General features: G+C 42.5%; 1 protein-coding gene across 1 annotated transcript; it reads left to right on the top strand.

Moving 5' to 3' along the window:
• The first annotated feature begins 209 nt into the window (after positions 1-209).
• Positions 210-15,654, top strand: LOC148161539 (polyserase-2-like). Its single transcript, XM_088020804.1, has 9 exons — positions 210-1,861; positions 2,381-2,563; positions 3,428-3,688; positions 3,856-3,989; positions 4,100-4,400; positions 13,090-13,225; positions 13,600-13,847; positions 14,710-14,843; positions 15,385-15,654. The coding sequence occupies exons 3-9, from the start codon at positions 3,520-3,522 to the stop codon at positions 15,652-15,654; spliced, it is 1,392 nt and encodes a 463-aa protein (XP_087876930.1). The 5' UTR covers positions 210-1,861; positions 2,381-2,563; positions 3,428-3,519.
• Positions 15,655-23,161: the final 7,507 nt, after the last annotated feature.

The raw sequence follows: 23,161 nt of genomic DNA, 5'->3' as shown, positions 1-23,161 counted from the left end.
ACCCCTGGAATAAGTCTGAAAAAGACAAAGTAAGAACCTGGACCCTTTCTGGAGGTGATGCCTTGCGACCATGGATTCACAGTGAAGCTAGTATATTCAACCTCTGGATCCAGTCTAAAAGCAGTACAGTCACACCCTGGACCAAGCCTGGGTCTCAGTCAGTCAGTATCTGGACTGAAAGAAATACAGGCACATTTTGGTACCTGACTCAAAATGATGCAGTTAGGCCTTGGTCCCATCTTGAATCTCAAATGACATCTTCTGGGACCCAAAATGGTATAAGTAGCTCTTGGACTCAGTATGAAACTAGTACAGTCAGATCCTGGACCAAGCTTGAAATCAGTACAGTGCAACCCTGGATTCAGGTTGAAACTGCTACAATTAGATCACGGACCCAGTCTGAAAATATAGAAATATACCCCCTGACCCAGTTAGAAGCTGGTACAGTAATAAGACACTGGTTCCAGACTAAACTGGATTCAATAAAACCTTGGAACCAGCCTGAAGCCAATACAGTTAGATCATGGACTCAACCTGAAACTGAAACAATCCAAATTTGGACCCAGACAGAGGGCAAAGTAGTAAAACCTCCAACTTCATTGGAACTTGATACAATTACATCTTGGTTACAGACTCAAAGTGATACATTTCAACCCTGGATTAAATCTGACTCCCAATCTGTCAGTCCCTGGAGTCAGGCTGACGGTATAAATCACCCCTGGATTCAGCAAAGAGGTACTGTGAATCAACCCTACTCAGAAATCCAAACAGTCAGACCCTGGATGAAGGTAGATGCTGATGCACTTAGATCTTGGTTCTACATTCCAATGAATAAAGTCAGACCATCGACCAATTCCGAATCTCAGATCTTCAGCTCCGGGTTGCAGCCTGAAGTTGGTATGTTTCACCCTTGGATCCATCCTGAAACCCAAGCAGTGAGATCCTGGGCCCACCCTGAAACTGGTATGATTGCATCATTTGCTATTCATAAACATGACAAAGTCAGAACATGGATCCATACTGAAGTAGAAATCAGACCTGACAGGCATTATAAGCCGATAGAATTATATCATTTGTTCCTTCTGAGGTTGAGCCAGATAGAGCAACTCCCTTAACTAGCCATTTCAGTTCCTGGTCTAAACATGTACCTTTTTTAACCAATAGAAATAATTCCTTCCCCACATCAGTATTTTATAGCTTTGTCAACTGAGATAGGTACAACAGAAAGCCAATATCAAATCAATTCTCTCCGTTTGAGTGAGCTCACAAACATTCCCTTTCTTTTCTTCCCCTTGCAAGTACTTGGCTTCCTGAAAGACTTCATTACCCGAAGGTTGTCAAATTCCAAATTACAAAAACAAATGGAAGCCCTGATGTAACATCTACATCTCTTAGCCCCCTCTCTCCATCATTTTCCTTTCTTATTCCTTGTTCTCTCCCATCACCATGTGCATTGCCCCATTCCTATTTGGTCATTTCTTCTGGTATATTGCCTTTATTCTATATTTTCCCTTCTTGCTCCATTCTTTCTCCAGCAGCCTTCTCTCCTGTTCTCCTGCCTTAGCCTCCTCTTCTGATAGCTCTGTCAAGGAACTGTCTTCCTTAAAATTTACTGAAGAGAACATTCTTTCTCATACTTTTTCATATCTGCTTGCTGCTCCAGCCACCCTTTTAAGAAAAGAACCTTCTCTGATGCCTGGGTCTCAATCTGGAACCAAGTCTCATCAGCCTGAACAAGATCCTCTCAAGTATTCACAACTCAACGTTTCTTTGGCTGAGTGTCACCTAGGTGTGGCCTGGAAAGGGAGTGTCCAGGCTTTCTGGCTCTTCAAGACAGCTGTTATTTCTCATGAAGCCACAGGCAAGTTCAGGGTAGTCATCTATTTGAGTTATTATCCTTAGCACCAAGGTCTTTGTTAGAGCCTAATTACAAGAGTTTCTCTATAGGTCAGAAGTCATGCCCTCATACTTGGGCAGGACATAATTCAAACCATTATTTAGATCAGAGAATGGGGAATGGATAACAAAATCTTAACAGATATGTACATATTCAGAGAAGACCAATTTTGCTAGAAACAGTTTTTTTATAAGTGTAGTTCCTTTCAGAGCATATTATAAAAATGCTTTTAGTGCTTAGAAATGGTTTACTCTTCTATTTGAGGAGTGAATAGACATATGTTATTTTCAGAGAGGTGTATTCAGACAATCTCTATTCCCATACCCAACTATATAGGGTTAAAATTTATATTTCCAAGCATTTTCCTAAAGTTGAAAATTTACAAGCACTTTGATAAAGTCAAAAAATAGGAAATCAAACTGTTCAGGTAAAGGAGGTAATAATACTTCCTTCACCTATTGAAAATATGGATTCCTTCTGCAGAGTGTGGATTACCACCTGGCCTTGTGCCCCACTGTCCCAACTGCTGGGAGGCAGACATGGGTGAATTTCCTTGGATGGTTTCCGTGCAACTCTCTTTCTCCCATTTCTGTGCTGGCTCTGTATTGAATGAACAGTGGATCCTTACCTCAGCTAGATGTGCAAATTTCATGTAAGTCTGAGTATGTCATTTCAAGATTCTTTAAAGATGGTGCATATTCTTTGTTACAGAAATCAAATTTTGTGTATCTTCTTGCAGTAGTCACATCTGTTACATTCCCTTAACTAAAGAGAAAGCATCTCTACTTGTATCTTGTCATATCTCAAATATCCATAAATGGGTGCTTTACCTGTTTTTCAGAGATAATTTCAGGATCCAAATCAATAGAACTGTTAAAAGATACCCTATTTTTGTATAATTTTACCTATAATAAAATGATGGAAAGTTTAAATAGTAAGGTTCACAGTTTTCCACTTTCTGACTTCAACCATGTTATCTCTTAAATATATGGATCTGTAGAAGAATTATAACTCTTTGAAAAATATCCTTTTGAGCATAGTTTTATTTCTTCTTTTAGCATAGTGAAGTAAGTCTTTGGACAAACAAGGAAAACAAAGCCCCCAGAAAGGGAATAACTGTCCAAAGTTATTTATATTATTACTATACAATATTTCAACTCCTAACTTTCAAAATGTATTTCAATAAGTGTTTTTTTTTATTATGTTATGTTAGTCACCATACAGTACATCATTAGTTTTTGGTGTATTTCACTATTTGGTGTATTTGGTGTATTTTACTTTCACGATAAATATTAGGATGCCTAATAATTCAAGTTAGGAATTTTCAACAATTAAATGGTTTGCATTGTAAAACTTACCTCCTCATTTCTGAAGGTGTCTAAACATAGTGTTCCTAATAAGACAGGAGTAGTGAAGGGAATGGTAGTACTTTAATGCTCACCTGGACTTTATTTTATTCATGTTAACTCTAGAGTTCTTTTCCACATTGAAATATGTAATAATAAAATGCTTGATAAATTTCCCTCCCAGAAAAAAACTCAGAAGCACTAGCCCTGGTCCAAGTTGGGCTTACTGATCTTCAGGAGCCTGCTCAAGCTCAAACTGTAGGCATTCCCCGTGCCATGCCCTACCTAGGTCCCAAGGGACCTTTGGGTCCTGGGCTGATCTTCCTGAAACAGCCCCTACATTTTCAACCCTTGGTGCTTCCTATCTGTCTAGAGGAGAACCTGGAGCAAGAGAAAAATATACAGCTGTATGACTGCTGGCTACCCAGTTGGTCCCTCATGAGAGGTGAGTAATGCAGCATATTTACATGAGCATAAGTATGATATATTTGAAAAGAAGGAGTAGTATGCTTTCATGTAATAGAAGGTTTGTGATTATCTTTTCCTTCAGCCATATTTCTCCCTCTAACTAGGGTAAAACTAAAATCCTCTCTGTTCTCCCTTTTCCACTAGGAAGTCCTGGAATTCTGCAGAAAAGGCATCTAAAAATACTGCAAGTCAGCACATGTGCCCAGTTTTGGCCCAAGCTGAATGAGTTCACTTTCTGTGTGGAAGCCAAGCAAGCTCTTGGCGAGACTGGCTGTAAGGTGATACAGCTGAGGGGTGTGGAAAGCAAAAGTTACTTCTTCAAAACCAGAAGTTACTTCCTAGCCTCCTTTAAAGTGCACATGGACATTTTGCTCTTTGTTTCTTGCAGGGTGACTTAGGGGCACCTCTGGTATGCCATCTACAACAAAAGAACACATGGGTGCAGGTGGGAATTTTGAGTTACTTCGATGAACATTGCACAAAGCCCTACGTCTTCAGCCAAGTGAGCCCTTTCCTTTTTTGGCTTCAGGGAGTTACACGGCCCAGCCATGCACCATGGTCCCAGCAAGGGGCCATGACTACCTCTGCTTCCATCTCCCTTTCAGTCTCTACCTCTACAAACAACTCAGCTTTTACTGCCACTCCTGCTTCTGTTCGGCCACAGTTCATCTCTCTGCCACAGCCTCAGAGTAAGGCCCAAGAAAATGGTAGTCAGGGAGGTATGAAAAAAAAATGAAGAGAAAAGGATAATGGAAATAGAAAAGGAGGGGGAGAGTTTTTTCCCAGAGAAATGCATGAGTTTTTAATACCAAATATTAGGAATCATTAACCTTATGACTTCCAAAGGTATTTCATCCTTGGTGTATTATTTAACTGCCATAATATTTCTTTCTGATACAGATGACGTGATTATAATAATTTTCTTATTTACTGTGATACCCATGGAACTAGAATGGTTTAATCACATTATCAGTATAGAAAGAGGGAACAAGGTTAGCATAGACACTCAAACTTTTTATTCTTCTCACGTGAACGTCTTTACTACCACAGAATCTTAACAAAAGTTATGTCAGAATTTTAAGTTGAGAATATACTTTCTTGGTAGAAATATATATATAAATTTCTCTAATATGCTCTACTGAAATCTGTTACATTGTGACCATCTTTCTTTTCCTTACTATTATGAAATCTGTCATACTATCATCAATGACAACCTCACTTTTCTTTCCTTAGAAAATTATTTCTAACAAATCATATTTCTCCATATTATATTTTCACCTAATTAAACTTATTTATCATGTTCATACTGTCCTATCCATAGTAATGGGTGCTTTTTTAAAGCTTTTTTAAAAAAATTTATTTCATTATGTTATGTCAATCACTGTACATCACATCATTAGTTTTTGAAGTAGTGTTCCATGATTCATTGTTTGTGTATAACAACCAGTGCTCCTTTCATTATGCTCTCCTTAATACCCACCACCAGGGTATTAATAACCCATCCCCCCAATTCCTACCCTCTAAAGCACTTGTGATGAGCACATGGTGTTGTATGGAAGTGTAGAACCGCTATATTGTACACCTGAAAGTAATATCACCATGTATGCAAACTGGAATTTAAATAACAACTTTAAAAAATTAAACCTTAGTGTGATGTGCAGTTGTTACTTTAAATATGATTTTCAGGTTTGCAACTTAGGAAAGTGAATTTTAGAGTTTGTCCCAAAAGTTTTGAGTTGAAGTAATAGTAGTTAATACATATATAAATTGAAATAATGGTAGAGATAAGATGTATAAAAAGAGTAAGGGAAGAGAATAGGTGAAGACAGAATCTAGACTATCCAGGGAATTACACTGTGTTAATTGTCAAAGTGATGAGGACTTTGAAATATCTGAGCAAAGAACTTCTTATCTTCTTATCTCTACCATATTTCAATTTATATATGTATTACTTCAACTCAAAACTTTTATGACAAACTCTAAACTTCACTTTCCTAAGTGGCAAACCTGAAAATCATATTTAAAGTAACAACTGCACATCACACTAAGGTTTAATTTTTTAAAGTTGTTATTTAAATTCCAGTTAGCATACATGGTAATATGACTTTCAGGTGTACAATATAGCGATTCTGCACTTCCATACAACACCATGTGCTCATCACAACAAGTGCATTGCTTCATTCCCATCACCTGTTTCACCCGTCCTCCACCGAGTTCCCCTTGGTAACCATCAGTTTGTTCTCTAGAATTTCTTGAGAATAGAATTTCTGTTTCTTGGTTTGCCTCTCTTTTTTTTCCCCCTTTGCTCATCTCTTTTTTTTTTTTTTTAATTTCAAATGTGAGTGAATTATATGGTATTTGTCTTTCTCTGAATGACATATTTTGCTTAGAATAATACCTTCTAGTTCCATCCTTGTCATTGCAAATGGCAAGATTTCATTCCTTTCTGATGACTGAGTAATATTCCAAAGTATATATGTACCACATTTCTTTATCCATTCATCTGTCGATGGGCTGCTTCCATATATTGGCTATTGTGGACATTGCTACTATAAACATCAGGGAGCATGTACCCCTCTGAATCGTTATTGTTTATTCTGAGGGTCAATACCTGGTACTGCAATTGCTGGGTCATAGTGCAGTTTTATTTTAATGTCTTGAGGAACCTCCATACTGTTCTCCAGAGTGGCTGCACCAGTTTTCATTCCCACCAACAGTGCAAGAGGGTTCCTCTCTGCATCCTTGCCAACATCTGTTGTTTCTTCTTTTTTTTTTTTAATTTTAGCCATTCTGACTAGTGTGGGGTGATAACTCATGGTGGTTTTGATTTGTCGTTCCTTGATGATGAGTGATGTTGAGCATCTTTTCATGTGTCTGTTGGCCATTTGGATGTCTTCTTTGCAGGAATATCTGTTCATATCTTCTGAAAATTTCCTAACTGGGGTTTGGGCTTTTGGGTGTTAAGTTTAACAAATGCTTTTTATATTTTCGATACTAGCCTTTTATCAGATATATTGTTTACAAATATCTTTCCCCATTCTGCAGGCTGCCTTTAGTTTTGTTGATTGTTTCCTTTTCTGTACAGAAGCTTTTTATCCCGATGAAGTCCCAATAGTTAAATTTTGCTTTTGTTTCCTTTGCCTCAGGAGATGTGTCTAGTAAGAAGTTGCTGTGGCTGATGTCAAGAGAAGTTACTATAGGTGCTCTCTTCTAGGATTTTAATGGTTTCAGCTTTCACATTTAATCCATTTTGAGTTTATTTTTGTGTATGCTGTAAGAAAGTGGTCCAGTTTCATTCTTCTGCATGTGACTGTCCAGTTTTCCCAACACCATTTGTTGAAGAGACTGTCTTTTTGCCATTGGATATTCTTTTCTGCTTTGTCAAAGATTAGTTGACCACAAAATTATTTCTGGATTTTCTATTCTGTTTCATTGATCTATTTTTGTGTGTTATGTATCTGTATATTCTGTACCAGTACCACACTGTATTGATCACTACAGCTTTGTAATATAACTTGAAGACTAGATGTACTGCTTCCAGCTTAACTTTTCTTTTTCAACATTGCTTTGACAATTAAAGTTCTTCTGTATATGTTCGCTAACTGAACATAATAATAAAAATATATACGTAAAATAATTTAAAAACAAAGTTCTTCTGTGGTTCCAAACAAATTTTTGGATTTTTCTAGCTCTATGAAAAACCCGGGTGGTGTTTTGATAGGATTACATTAAATTTGTAGATTGCTGTGGGTTAGAGACCTTTTCAAGTAATTTTTCTTCCAGTGCATGACTGTGGGATGTTCAACATTTTTTGTGTGCTCTACAAATTCTTTCATCCGTGTTTTACAGTTCAGAGTACAGGTCTTTCAAACCTCTGGTTACATTTATTCCTAGATATCTTATTGTTTTCGGTAAAACTGTAAATGGGATTGCTTTCTTAATTTCTCTTTTTGCTGCTCATTAATTGGTGTATAGAAATGTAACAGATTTCTGCACATTTACTTTGTATCCTGAGACTTGACTTTATCAGTTCTACCTGAATTTTTGTTGGAGTCATGTCAGTTTTCTGTATATAGTGTCACGTCATCTGCAGGTAGTGAAAGTTTTGCTTCTTTCTTGCTGACTGGATGCCTTTGATTCTAGTGCTTATCTGATTGCCGAGGCTAGGACTTCTAATACTATGATTAATAACAGTGGTGAGAGTGGACATCATTTTTTTTTTCCTAAATAGGGAAAGAGCTCTGTTTTTTGCCATTGTGGTTGATGGTGTCTGGGGTTTTCATATATGGCCTTTATTATGTTGCAGTATGTTCCTTCTAAATCTACCTTGGTGAGGATCTTTATCATGAATGGATATTTGTACTTTGTCAAATGCTTTTTCTGTGTCTCTTGAAATAATCATATGGTTTTATCCTTTTATTGATGGTATATCACATTGATTTGTGATAACTGAACCACCTACCACTCAGAAATAAATCCGATTTGAGTGGGTGAATGATTTATTTAATGTATTGTTCTATTTGATTTGCTAGTATTTTCTCAGGAATTTTTCCATCCGTGTTCATCAGATATTGGCCTATTGTCTTTTTTAGTGGAGCGTTTCTCTGGTTTTGATTTTAGAGTAATTCTCTCCTCATAGAATGGATTTGGAAGTGATCCTTCCTTTTCTGTATTTAGGAATAGTTTGAGAATAGGTATTAACTCTGAATGTTTGGTAGAATTCATCTGGGGAGCCATCTCATCCTGGACTTTTGTTTGTTGGGAGTTTTTTTTATCATTATTATTACTGATTCAATTTATAGGTTGGTAATCAATCTTTTCAAATTTTCTATTCCTTTTTCTAGGAATTTACCAATTGCTTCCAAGTTGTCCAGTTTGTTGGCATATAGTTTCTCATATTTTCTTATAATTATCTGTATATCTGTTTGTATTTTTGTGGTGTTGGTTGTTATTTCTCTCTCATTTGTAATTTTATTTATTTTAGTCCTTCCTCTTTGCTTCTTGATAAATCTGCCTGGAGGCTTATCAATTTTATTAGTATTTTTCCAAGAACCAGCTCTTGGTTTCATTGATCTGTTCTGTTGTTGTTTTTAGTTTCTATATCATTTATTTCTGTTTTCATGTTTATAATTTCCTTCCTTCTCCTGGTTTTAGGCTTTGTTTATTGTTCTTTCGCTAGCTCCTTTAGGTGTAAGGTGAGCTTATTTGAGACTTTTCTTGCTGGTTGAACTAGGTATGTATTGCTATGTACTTCCCTCTTAGGACCACTTTTGATGAAACTCAACAGTTTTGGACTGTTGTGTTTTCATTTTCATTTATTTCCATGTACTTTTTTATTCCTTCTCTGATTTCCTGGTTCACTTATTCATTACTTATATTTAGTTTAACTTCCATGTATTTGTGGTCTTTCCAGATTTTTTTTTCTTGTGGTTAATTTCTCATTTTATAGCATTGTGGTCAGAAAAGATGCATGGTATGACTTCCATCTTGAATTTCTTGAGGCCTGTTTTGTGGGCTTACATGTGATCTATTCTGGAGAATGACCCAAATGCACTTGAAAAGAATGTGTCCTTTGCTCTTTTAGGTTGGAATGTCATGATTATATATGTTAAGTTTATCTGGTCCATTATGTCATTTAAAGCCCTGTTTCCTTGTTGATTTTCTGTTTGGATGATCTGTCCATTGATGTAAGTGTGGTGTTAAAGTCCACTACTATTATTTCATTATTATCAATGAGTTCCTTAATGTTATTAACTGCTTTATGTATTTGGGTTCTCCCATGTTGGGTGTAGAAATATTTACAAGTTTTAGATCTTCTTGTTGGATTGTCCCTTTTATGATTATATAGTGCCCTTCTTTGTCTTTTGTTAATAGTCTTTGTTTAAAAGTCCAGTTTGGGGTGCCTGGGTGGCTCAGTTGGTTGGGCGACTGCCTTCGGCTCAGGTCATGATCCTGGGATCCAGGATCCTGGGATGGAGTCCCACATTGGGCTCCCCCTCCTCCGTGGGGAGCCTGCTTCTCCCTCTGCCTCTGCCTGCCACTCCCCCTGCTTGTGCTCTCTCTCTCTCTCTCTGTCAAATAAAAATTTTTTTAAAAATCTAAAGTCTAGTTTGTACAATAAAAGTATTGCCACTTCGGCTTTCTTTTTATAGCCATTTGCATGATAAATGTTTTTCCATCCCCTCATTTCAATCTGCAGGTGTCTTTAGGTCTCAAATGAGTCTATTATAGACAGCATACAGATGGGTCTTCCCCATGGATGGACACATCCATTGTGTCACTCTTTGTCTTCTGATTGGAATATTCACTCCATTTACATTCAACATAATTATTGTTAAATACATATCAATGTATTTGCTTTGTGGTTGTTTATGAAGATTTTCTTTGATACATTCTTGTCTTTCTTTAATGGTTTGCTGATTTTCTTTAGTGATATACCTGGTTATTTTTTCTTTATTCTTTGCATATTTATTAGTGTCTTTGATTTGTAGTTACCATTAGGTTTGTATATAATATCTTCTACATGTAGCAGTCTATATTAAGTTTATGGTCATTTAAGCTTGAAACCATTCTTTACTCCTTTCCGCCTCTCATTTTAATATCTGCTGTTATTTATCTCTTTATTTATCTATTTGTTTATTTTTTGAGAAAGCGTGAGCAAGAGGGGAGGGGAGGGATGGGGGAAAGGGAGAGAGAGAATCTTAAACAGACTCTATGACCAACATGGAGCTGGACTTGGGCTCAAACTCAAAACCCTGAGATCATAAACCAGACCAAAATCAAGGGGCTTAACCAAATGAGCCACCCAGTCCCCGTATGCTGTCATATTTTAAATCCTTTTATTTTCTGAGTTCCTTGCATGACATTTTATAGAAGTGTTAATTTTTACTCCTCATATGTTTCCTACCTTCCTACTATAACTTTTGGTCTCCTGTTTCCACTCAAAGAGTCCCCTTTTAATATTTCTTGCAGAACTGGTTTACTGGTCACCAACTTCTTTAGTTGTCTTTTGCCTGGAAAACTATCTTTCCTTCTGTTCTGAAGGATAGCCTTGCTAGATAGAGTATTCTTGGCTGCAGATTTTCCGCATTTAGCACTTTAAAAATATCATGCCACTCCTTCCTGCTGAAAATCCACTCTTATCCTTATGCATTTTCCTTGTATGTAACTGCCTTCTTTTGTTTTGCTGCTTTCAAAATTTTGTCTTGTCACTGTATTTTGCTAGTTTAATTACTTGGTGGAATTAAATTAAATTAATTACTTGGTGTAAGTTTAAATCTTGGTGTGGGTCTACTTTTGTTGATTTTGTGGAGGGGTTTCTGTGCTTCGTGCATCTGGATATGTTTCCTTCTCCAGATTAGGGGAGTTTCAGTTACTATCTCTTTAAATAATTTCTGTGCCCCCTTTTCTCTCTACTTCTTGGCTCCTATGAAATGAATGTTATTACATTTGATGGAGTCACTGAGTTTATTCTCATTTTGTGTACTTCTCTCTTCTCTCTTTTGTTCAGCTTGATTACTTTCCATTATTCTGTCTCCTAGATCATTAATTTGTTCCTCATTTCTTCTATTCTTCATGCCATCAAGAATGTTTCTCATTTCATTTATTAAGCCCTTTATCTCCTATGTTATTTTTTGTGTTAGTAGTCTCACTGATGCCTTCCAGTCTTTTCTCAATCCAGTGAGTATCCTTATGACCATTATTTTGAATCCTCTATCAAGCATGCCACTTATAGCAGTTTTGCTTAGACATCTGGCCTTGGCCTTATCTTGGTCTTTCATTTAAGACAGATTTCTCCATCTTTTTATTTTGTCTAAGTCTCCATGCCTATTTCTCTGTGTTAGGGAGGTTAGCTACAATTCCTCTTTGGACAGTAATGGTCTTAGGAAGAAGAGGTCCTGTAGTGACCTGCTGTATCGTGTTACTGTTCCCCAAATGCTGCCACTTCCAGGCATGCTTCCAGTGTGTGCTGCCTTTGTTCTTTTGTTTCATTCTGGCCACTTTATCATTTCAGCCAGTCTTTTACAGTGGCTCTCTTCACCTGCTCTGGGTAGTGTTTAAACTCTGGCCTGAATGTGGTTGGTTTTAACTAGGTGTGTTCTGGACTGCTTGTGAAATGAGATGTGTTACCACTGCCTCTGGACGCAAGGCTTCACAAAACTCTCAGGTTGGGAGATGTGACATAGGCAGGAGTTTGTACTAGGGTTATGGGAAGGCCACCCTGGTGAAAAATCCACCACACTGAGACTGAGGCAAATTTGACTGAGAAGGGCAGTCTTGCCAGGGCACAAAGGGGTGGAACATGGTGTAAAAAAGTTGTGTAGCAAGCAACCATGCTGCACTGGTTACCGCAGGTGGCCCTGTGTTTATTCTGAGGGGCAGGGGACATAAATGGTACTTTCTAGATCCTTTGTTCCTGGAGACGGTCTGTCTATGAACACTGCCTCTGGGACATTCTCTGAACTGAAGCCTCTCTGCTGTGTGGCCCAGGTGCTCTTCAGATTGCTGTTTCCACACTGTATGTTCCCAGGCTGTTTACCTGTCTTTTCTCTAGGAGCAGCCTCAAGGCCTCTGGGCTCTCCCAGAGCCAAGCCTACTGACCTTTAAAACTACAAAATTCAGCCCCTTTCACTTTCCAAGCTAATTCCTATGGGGTTTGTTATCCTTGTGCACTGCTATGTGTGCTAGTCTGTCTGTCACCCTTCTTCTACATCATTGCTCCCTACCCACTGCAGTGGCCATGAGCCATTTCTCTCCCAAACAACATCTCCACACTTCCTGCCTTCTTTGATATGGCTGCTTCTGTCTCTTTAGCTGAACATGTATGTTCTCTCAGTCTTCAGATCAAATTATGTTGCATTTCAGATAATTTGATGGTTATATAGTTGTGTTCATTGCATGGGGTGACTATAGTGTCTTCCTGCTATACCACCATCATCCCCTCCTAAGTGTCACTGAATATTTAAAAAGTAATTAAGCTCAGTTCCTTCTGTTCCACTGAAATTTTTAAATTTATTTCTCCAATAAATGGTCAAATAAAATTTTGCTTCTTTTTTTATTGCTTACTATATTAATGACTCCTAACTAAGCAAACTAACAGCTGAAAAAGAATTCCCCTTGGGAAGAGACCTATAATAGTTCCCAATAGTTTGACAAATGAAAGGTAATTAAACTGGACCATAAAGAAATGATTGATCTGGAAACATAACAATAAGGCAATTATTCCTTTTAGGGAAATAGCATATATGTAACAATACAGACTGTGTGTTTGCAAGTCAATTTTAGTAACCGTGATAAGTTTAGAAGGGATAGGAAGGATGAAAAACTTTAAAGATGGGCTACAGATGACGATTCTACTGAATTTACTTTTATTCTCAGCTTTAGCAGATCGAATTTCTCTACGATATGCCATGCCTTGGCAAGCCATGATCATCAGCTGTGGCAGTCAAATTTGCAGTGGTTCCCTTGTTAGCAGCTCTTGGGTTCTCACTGCTGCCCACTGTGTCAGGAACATGTAAGTTTGCATCCTGCTTCATATAATACACTGTGCTAAAGTATTTTCAAATTAGTTTGTTGAAGTCTTCTTTGAATTAATTCACTTCATATTATGCCTGAACAGTATCTCTTATCTCTATAGAATCTTTGCATCAGGCTAGGCAAGAAATTTGCCTCAGCGTGTTTGATTGATATTTCCTTTAGTTAATACCTCCCTAGTTCCACTGTGTATGAATTTTGAGTTTTCATAGTGTTCTGATTTCCCTACAGGTAAAGTAGGAACTTTATACATCATAGCTAATGGAATACATTACAAAGCCTAATACTGATGGCTGTTAAGGCCTCATATATCCTAGTGAATATATTCTAATTAGTCTCTAACTACACACTTAGGAATCCTGAAGACACTGCTGTAATACTAGGCCTGAAGCACCCTGGAGCACCTCTGAGAGTTATTAAGGTGTCTAACATTCTACTGCATGAGAGATTTCGGTTGGTGAGTGGGGCAGCAAGAAATGATCTAGCACTGCTGCTCCTTCAAGAGGTCCAGACTCCCATTCAGCTCTTAGCACCATTGGGACATCTGAAGAACCTCAGTAGCTCAGAATGCCGGCTTTCTGGGCCAAGAGTTCTCAAACCAGGTCAGTAGTTAATTTGCTTATTAGGACAGTGGTTCTAAAATATGTGAGATGGGGGATCCATTTGTTTGATGTTAAAATTCAGGTAAGAATTCTAGCCAATATTGTCTCCATTATTAATTTTAATTTTTTTTCATAACTCAACTAATTTTTAATGGGAACATGAAAAATTTGTATTTAACTATCGACTTATATTAACAGTGAAAAAATTTAGTCAAGGGTTTCAGGAGTTTTATAATTGCATGCTACTTACTATCCAAGGAGACCCTAAGAAATCATTAGTAAATACTAGATTAACAACATGATCCGAAATGTAAAAAGAAAATGTGGCTGTGTAACCAGGGATTCCATCATCCTGTGATTCTTCTATTTTCAGTGTCTGGGTTTTGATCAAAATAAGAGATATTCTCTGGGATTTGTTTTGGTTTTATAAAATGATAGTTTTGATAATGACTACATAAGATTTCAAATGTGCAAAATGATACAAGGTAGATCTTTCTGTGTACAGTCAAGTTTAGTAAATAAAGTAGACATGGACTGCTTCCTAAATGTGCTAACTTTATAATAATGAAAAACATAGGTCATTGTTTTTACTTATACTTAAGAAAATGAAGTTAGATATGACTTGAAATATATTTTACAAATGAAAATAAAATTGCAAATTATTTGGAATGGCATTTAAAACGTGAAGAAAATTATTAGAATGGATAAATATGTGCAGTAAGAAGGTGATAACAAAATAAATGAAGTTTTTTGGCATTAAAACTTAGAGATAATTTAAAGTGATGATGATATCATCTCATTAGTTAGTGTTACAATGCAGGCTATATCTCTTGGACTTCTTATTTTATACCTGTTTTTCTAGGAGAAACAGATGAGAATCCAGAAATGTTACAGATGCAGGTGATGGGAGCTTCAGGCTGTGCCCACCTCCACCCTGACATTGGCAGTTCTATTATCTGCTTCATTACTCAGGAGAAAGGCTCTGATACGAATGTGGTAAACAGTTCCTGTTCATTTTTTAATTCTAATTCATAGAAACTATAAATTTTTCTACATATAAAAATGTAGACCATGCAATTAGTAAGTTATAAATATAAGAAATTGGGTTTTTGTTCAGTGGGAATAAACAAAATTACTTACAGAACAAACTTCCTCAAAAATGTATGCTATTAATCTCTGGTTTATCTGACACTTGTTATTCTTAACTATCCACACTGAAATGCTGTTTTGGTGGTGTCCATAGAAATTAGGAATTTCATATAATTCTGTATATTCTAATACATGGCTTCTAAATTTCATCATATCTGAAACCTTAATTTGCCTTTATAAATGCCATCTTTATGGACTAACGGTCAATGGCATTATCAGTAGTTTCCTATGAGAAGAATCTATTTGGTAATTATATTGATTGGCTGCTAGCTATTTGAGACCTCTTTATTTTCTGAATAGTTTTTCTCTTTTCCAACTAACAAAGTCTAATAATAAGTAAGAATTTAAGACAGTGGCTTTAATCAAAATTCTACCATTGCCTTCACAGGAACCTGTGACTCCTGGCAGTGCTGTTATGTGCAGACCAGTGTCTGGAAATGGCAGCTGGAGACAGATAGGCTTTACCAGTCTAAAGGCACTTGCTACCATTGTCAGCCCACACTATTCCTGGATATTTTCCACATCAGCCAAAACAGGTCATCCCCTAAACCAGGCACTCATGCCTTGGGTGGAAAAGCCAAAGTCATCTAGTCTTCATAAACAGGCAACACTACCACTTTCATCATTAATGATTCTTGTAATGCAGAGTCTATTGTAAACCAGTGGTTATAATGACCAGTACCAATCTGGTCACACTGTGATAAAAAAAAAAAAAAAAGAGATCAGAACTTCCAATTAAAACAAAACAGTTGTATTAAGACCCTAACTTCTCTGCAGTTATTCCTTAGAAAAGCATCAATTCTATCCATTAAAATGACAGTCTTTTAACATTGTAAAAAAAAATATTTTAACAATTAAAATTTCAAAAATGTAAAACCTTCCACCATGACTTGTGATAATAGTTAATAAGATAATATAAAAAAATAAATCACATTGAAAAGTTGACAAATACATAATCACACCTCATAAAACTTCAGAGCGCTCATGTGTTCTATCAAAAACATATACGCCTAAACTTATTCTATTTCAGTTGTTAAAGAGAATAAGACAATTATAAAGCTTGAAGTAGTTAGTAAAACATAAAAAAATTAATACACAATGTACATAAAACCCTTAATTATATAAAAATAAACATGAAAGAAGGAGTTTTCCTTTGGATTTTTCCATATGTAACTAAACAAGTTAACAAAGGGGAAAAAGGCAAACCACAAACAAGAAATACAATCTTAGTTATTAAAACTGTCTTAACATCATGAGATGGTGGCTTGGATTAAAAAGATTATAGGAATTAAACATAGAGCAGCTATATAGAGACAAAGTACTTGTTTGAAACTGAAAAATGATTATAAACACAGACAAGTAATATGGCACAATATATTAAATTAACTGCAATTGAAATTAAAATTAAAAAAATAAAGGAGTCGCGGTAAATGAAGAAATCATGAATACAGTTAGCTGTAAAGATGGGACATTGCAAAGAAAAAACTTTTTTTTAGAACAAATAAGATCAACTAAACCAAACCGGATGACAGAAAACATATGCTTTTCCTGGAGGCATACAGCAAAGGGGATCCAGATGCCCCTCCCTGAAGAGGAAGTCTGGGCGAACACTGTGGAGAGGGTGGCAGGTGGATGCAGTCTGCTGGGTCGGTGACCTCAGTGCTCACTCTTTGGAAGGCCAAGGTCAGGCGGCAAGGAGCTGAACATGGCACCCAGGTGACAGGCAGCACGAACGCCTTCACCACCAGAGATGGAGCATCTTGTGTTGCATTCTGCCAACAGCATGAATGCCCCAGGAAGGGGTTCCCGGGTCATCTGGCCTGCAGAGGAGAACGCATCCACTCTCGACTTCCCCGCTCCGGGCCAGCCGGGTGAGACCGTGAGCAGAATATCAAGCCGGGCCATCACGTCCCCAGAGCTGGCCCACAAATGTGGTGAGAGAATGCCCACGAGTGGTTTTGAGCCAGCAAAGTAGGCTTGGGGCCGTTGGTCTGGCACCAATGCAAGCCAGTCTATCCAGGCATCACTGACAAGCAGGGGCTCCTTGTACTCCCCCTCCCCCCGTCTCAGTTGGGGGAAGCATGCACATAGATCCAGGCCTAGTCCCCGACCGGGTCTCCACACGTTTCCTCCAGAGTGGATTTCATATGCGCCCCCACGGTCTTGGACCATGTTTTCCATCTGTTCGCCCTTCATGTGGATGCTGTCCAAGTCCACTGGCACTCCCGAGTGACATTTGTTCAATGACAGACGCTGGCATTGTCCTTGCCGGGGAGGGAAGGTGAGAAGGGCCAATGACAAGAGGTGTGCGTCCTGGGAAGGAGACGGAAACCCCTAGCTATTTCCCACACCTGGGACCATCCGTGCAAGCAGCACAGATGGGTGGTGTGCCTCACACCCGCCTGCCAACTCTCACTGCATCCTCCTTGCCTTCACCTCTGTGTGTCTGTTCATCGAGAGGGGAGACAGACCCCTGAATAACCACGGAATACAAACAAGACCTGTGTGTCTGGAGGGACGTGGCTGCACTTGGCCTCTTGCCTCTTTCTCCATCATCGGCAGAGCTGGAAATCCCACAGGACCTCTCCTTTCCTGCCCGGGGCCTACACATGCACTCATACACACGTGTGCACATGCAAACACTTAGACACGCAACACACACACATACGGTCTACACAGGCATGCGCCTGTGGACACACAAACACACACACACACACACATGCCTGGAAACACACAGAGACACAACACACACAGGCACACGCAAACACACACACATGACACACACCCACACACCCGGGCTCAGCACATGGGAAAGAAGATGGCCACACGCATGCACGCAGACACAAACCCATGCTGACAGGCACCACTCTCTCTCTCTCTCTCACACAGGCGTGCACACACACACACAATCTGAGGCCCACAGGCATGCATGTGGCTGCACACACCCACTTATACTCACACCAGTGCATGCACACACACTCAGATCACATAACACACAACCACACACGTGCTGCACAAACCCATGCGCACTTGCCCATGCAAACACACACAGCTGCACTCGCAAACACACACACAACACTCACACAAGGTCTCTGGCATAGCCATAAACGCTTGGCCTGGCACACACACACACAACCCCCTCTGCCCAAGAACTCCCATAGACACAGGTGCAACAAATACACATGGTCTTAGGCACACATGCATAAACAACTGGCCCTCACCCAGACACACACACACACACACCTGCCCTCAGGATACCCACAGGGAACAGATACACACGGTCTGCGTCACACAGGAATGCACGAGCCATACCAACATACACACATGCACGTGTTAATGCAAACATGCACACATGCACCCCACACAGTCTCTGGCACACAGGCATGTGTGCTGAGCTACCCAACACACACACACACACTTTTGCACGTGTAATTCCATGCACACAACATACACAAACCTCCAGCACAGAAGAATACACAATTGGCCCCGGGAACACACACACACACACAACACACACACACACACACACACACACACACACACACAGCCCGTACAACACACAGAGACTCAAGGAACACACACGGTCTTCAGTACACAGGCATACACTGCTGGTCCCGCAACCACAGACACACACACATACACACACGCGCTCATGCCAACACATATATAAGCAACGCACACACAGCCACGCATGTTTTCGGCACACAGGTCTGCACACATGACCACCCAAATACACACATGCTAATGCAACACACACACACACACACCAATCACACACACAATCTCCAACACAGGCATGAACTGGTGGCTACAGAAGTGCGCACACACACACACACACACAATCAGTCAAAGGCCTGCAAACACACAGACACACAACAGACACATGAAAGCACACAAATACTCAACACTCACACGGAAGGTCCCTGGCACACGTCCATACATACAAAGCCCCACAGAAAGTCACACACCCAGGTGCGCCTGAAAACACATGCACACACCATACACCCAGGGACTAGCACACACAGCCAGGCAGATTTCTGCTAGCATGCACACACACATTCATATGCCTGGGAAACCCACGGACCACGCAACACACACATGGTCCCCGTACACAGGCATTCAACTTGGCCACAAACACAGTCCACTGTGTGCAGGCAAAGAGCCACTCAGGAAACACAAACCAAACGCATATGATCTCCAGTGCACAGGCAAGGCCTTGATAGGAACACATATTAAGGTGCACAAGAAACACACACAAACACACACTCACACAACCCTGGGAAACACACTGTATCACCGGCACACAGGCATGCACGTATGGCCGCACACATACACACATACACACACATGCAAACACACATGAAATAGAAACACACACAGTGCCCAGACACAGGTATGTGCACTTGGCTGTACACGCGCGCACACACACGCCTATTCGTGTGCAAACACACTCAGGGAACACACGCCAACTCACAAGGTCTGTGGCACACAAACATGTACACTTGGCCACACACACCAACACATACATGGGCATGCAACCACACAACACATAAACACCCAGGGTCCCAACACAAAGCACACACACGTGGCCTCGCAAACACACAACCGTACACCTGCAAAAACACCCTCCCGATACACACACTAAGACACATGGTCTCCGGTCCACAGGCATGCACTCTTCCCATGCACACATGTGCACATTAAAACTCACACACACCACACAAACATACACGATCCCCGGCATAGAGGCATGCTCAGGTGGCTGCACGTGCAAGTACACACATGCACGCACACGCACACACAGACAGCCAAACGCAGACCTCCCTCACACAGCCCACTCACAAAGCCGCATTATCTTCCACCACTCACACCTGACTTCCCTCATGCGTCCTTCTAACTGTCCCCTGTGGGCGGGTTTTGCGTCGCGGGACAGCGTGGGTCCACAGGGACCACGAGAGACAGCCTCCTCCTTCGTCCTCCCAGGACACAGGGGTTTTGCAGTGCTCCTGACAGATGCATGCATGGGAACGCATCACAGCCGTGCGGGGCATGCTTCCAGGAACAAGGGTACTGGGCCAAGCTCCCTAAGTGGTGTCAATGGGCGGGACGAGGAGCCACCAAGCCACGAGGGTCCTGCTCTCCAGGACAATTCCCCACCTGTGTGCCCTGCCCTGAAGTATCAGACACTAATGAACAGAGGTCTGCCTTTTCCGCCCTCCTCTTGAGCCTGCCTCGGATGTCCTCATGCCATGCCCTGGCCTGCCCTGTGCCCATGCTGAACATCACCGCCACATAGGCAATTCCACACGGCGGGGGTTGGAGGGTCTCATGAGGCAGATAGCCTCCTCGCCCTGTCCTGGCTCCAAGGACAAACCCACACACAGATGCACAGCCCTTCTTAACTTATGTCTCTCGCCATCTGTTCAGATACGTGCTGGATACTCTCCAGAGCTGCCACACGTGATCCTTTCCCCCATTTCTGTCCTGTGCAGGCAAAGCACCACCTAACTCATCCTCCCATCGTTCACAGTGGTGAATATCTCCTTGACATCTTCTGGTTGGTCAGACTCTGATCTCTGTGTGGTCCACGTCCACACAGCTACCGTGACCTGGGCGCACGCGCGCGTGCGCACACACACACACACACACACACACACACACACACGTTAGGGATTCGTGAAATTGCATAATGCCAAGGATAGCCAAGGCGGGATGAGGGTGTCCTCTGTCCTCGTGAGATCCTGTTCCTCCTCACCTAGAGACTCAGGAGCCTCCAGCCCATGGCCCAGTGCCATTCCCAAGAATGGCCATGAGGCCGTGGGAAGCCACGGGGGGGTCCGGAACATGGAGGGAAGTGGGGGAATTTTGGCAAGGAGCGGGCTGGGAAAAGGAGCTCCAATCGAAAAGACTGGCAGAACATCCCCAACTGAACGAGAGGCCGGGGTCCTGAGAAAGGGGCTGATGCGCACAGGTGTCAGTTCAGAATAACGGGGTGGAGAAACCTTGCTTCTCCCGTGTGACCTGGGACGTTCCGGCTGCCAGCATGGGGGGCCTGAACTTGCCCGCATGGACGCACCCACCTGGATGTGTGCTGAGTTCCCCTAGGTTCACTTCTCACCCTGCTACCCGCTCCCTGGGTGAGCTGGGGCCCAGTCTCCTCTGAGCCTCAGTTTCCCCACCACTAATCTGCCTGTCCCACGGCAACTTCCACACACACAAGTCAGGACCCAGCAGCCCTGGCTTCTCACCGACAGGCACTCCTCGCAGTTCATTCCCTTCGGATGCCTTCCTAACTCGGGTAGTACAGCAGAGGATTGGGCCACAGGTCTTCGATGACGACCTGGTAGGCGAAACAGGCCAGCTGAGCACAGGCCCTGGACCCCGTTCCAAGCAGCCGGGGCTCGGGCATCAGCCCGGCCGACGAAGGCCGCCAGGGGCCCCGCCTCGGCGATCCTGTTAGAACCTGGGACGCTGGGGTCACACAACCAGTTGAAGAAGTTAAGGCTGGTGGTGTCGTGCCTGTGGCAGCCAGATCCATGTTCATAGTCCCAAAACACTGGACAGGTGTGGAACGACACGCCCTATATCCTGCAGGAAGGGAAAATTTAGGAGAGGCTCTCCACGGCCTAGGACCCACGCCCTCTCGCCTTCTCTTCCTCTCAACCTCCCAGCCGGTCTCCCTCCTGGGCCTGGTCCACCCCATGCTGGAGACCTCACGCACCACCCCTCCCGTTCCCAAGTGCACCCCCCCCGCCCGCCCCGAACATCCTCGAAGCTCAAGCTCACTCCCACCGGCAATGCTAAGGCGATACACCCTAATGATCACTTTGTTCTGGAAGTAGGGGTTGCTTCCAATGGAAAACATCAAACTGAAGCGGTATTTGGGATGGCCCAGTACCTCCACCTGCCCCGCCGAAGAAAGAGGACGGGAAGGGGGAACGTGTCTTCTAGGTGCCCCGAGCTGTTTGCCTGGCTGCGGCACTGAACCACGTTGCCCGGCCCCCTCCTGCTCAAACCCCACGCCCACCGGTCCTCCCCCAGCCTCCGTCTCCCAGGACTGACCTCCAAATTGGTCATGTAGCTGAGCACGTCTCTGTCCTGGTCACCCGTCACGGCCGATATCTTGGGGTGTTTCAGGATCTGCCTTGGGTCAAGGAGCCTCGCCGGCACGTGCTACGGAAAGAGAGGCAGGAGCCACCCGGACCTTCCCGGCTGAGAGGAGTGACGGAAGTTGCAAAAGTGCAGAAACGCCAAGCACTGCCGCCCTCCCAACCTCGTCAGCACCTGCACTTTCTTCCCACCTGCTTCACCCTGGGTAGTCCCTTGGCTTCCAGCACCTCTGAGGCTGCCTGCCCGCGACAGGGCAAGGCCGAGGGCCTGACTGCTCTCTGTTCCCACGTCCCCCTGGCCTGTGCGTGTGGCCTGCAGGCAGTCACTGCTTTGGACGGCTGGGTGTGCCCCGTCCCACTGTCACGGCCGGGATTGCTTGTGTGTTTGCCTGAAGCCCCGTGACTTTGAGGGGCCTCCTGTGCCCAGGAGGGGGCCGCTCGTGTCACCTGGAGCATGGCTGCGCACCCACGGCCCAAAGCGTGGTCCTGGCAGAGTCAGCGAGGGAGGGAGGGAAAGCGGTAGGTGGGGGCAGGGGGAAAGCAAAAGAGAGAGAGGGACAGAGAGACCGCACACCGGGAGGAAGGGACAAAGAGGGAGGGCAGAGAGGACAGGGGGAGAGGGCGGGCGAGGACACAGAGAGGGAGCGACAGGCAGGGAGGAAAGGTGCGGGTAGGCGCCTGGGCCTGGGGTCCCGGCCTGGCTGTGTGGGGCCTGTGGAGACAGAGTTTGCAGCATCCCGGCAGCGCCGTGTCTGGGTTCCCGCGGGCGGCCGAAGCGAGGCGGCCGGCTGACTGGCTTGGCAACCCGAGAGCGGACGACATTGTGGGTCAGCCCTGAACTTTGGAAATTTGGAAAACCACGCAGGCTCTGAAGGACAGGGAAGGGGGGAGGGCAGCCTCTCCGTCTGCCCCATGCAAACGTTTCCTTCCAATATCTACTCTGAGCCAAGCGGGCTTCACACTACTTGTCGAAGCGTGTTGACCCGTGTTCCCTGAACCCTGCAAGGCTGTTGGGAGTCCAAAGCTTCCGCCCGCAGCTTCTGCACAGACAGGGTC

This window comes from Eumetopias jubatus, unplaced genomic scaffold, assembly GCF_037043125.1.
Source record: "Eumetopias jubatus isolate StellerSeaLion01/CBP00866 unplaced genomic scaffold, mEumJub1_p1.0 scaffold_172, whole genome shotgun sequence".
Lineage (NCBI taxonomy): Eukaryota > Metazoa > Chordata > Mammalia > Carnivora > Otariidae > Eumetopias > Eumetopias jubatus.
This window is presented reverse-complemented; position numbering and strand designations above follow the sequence as displayed.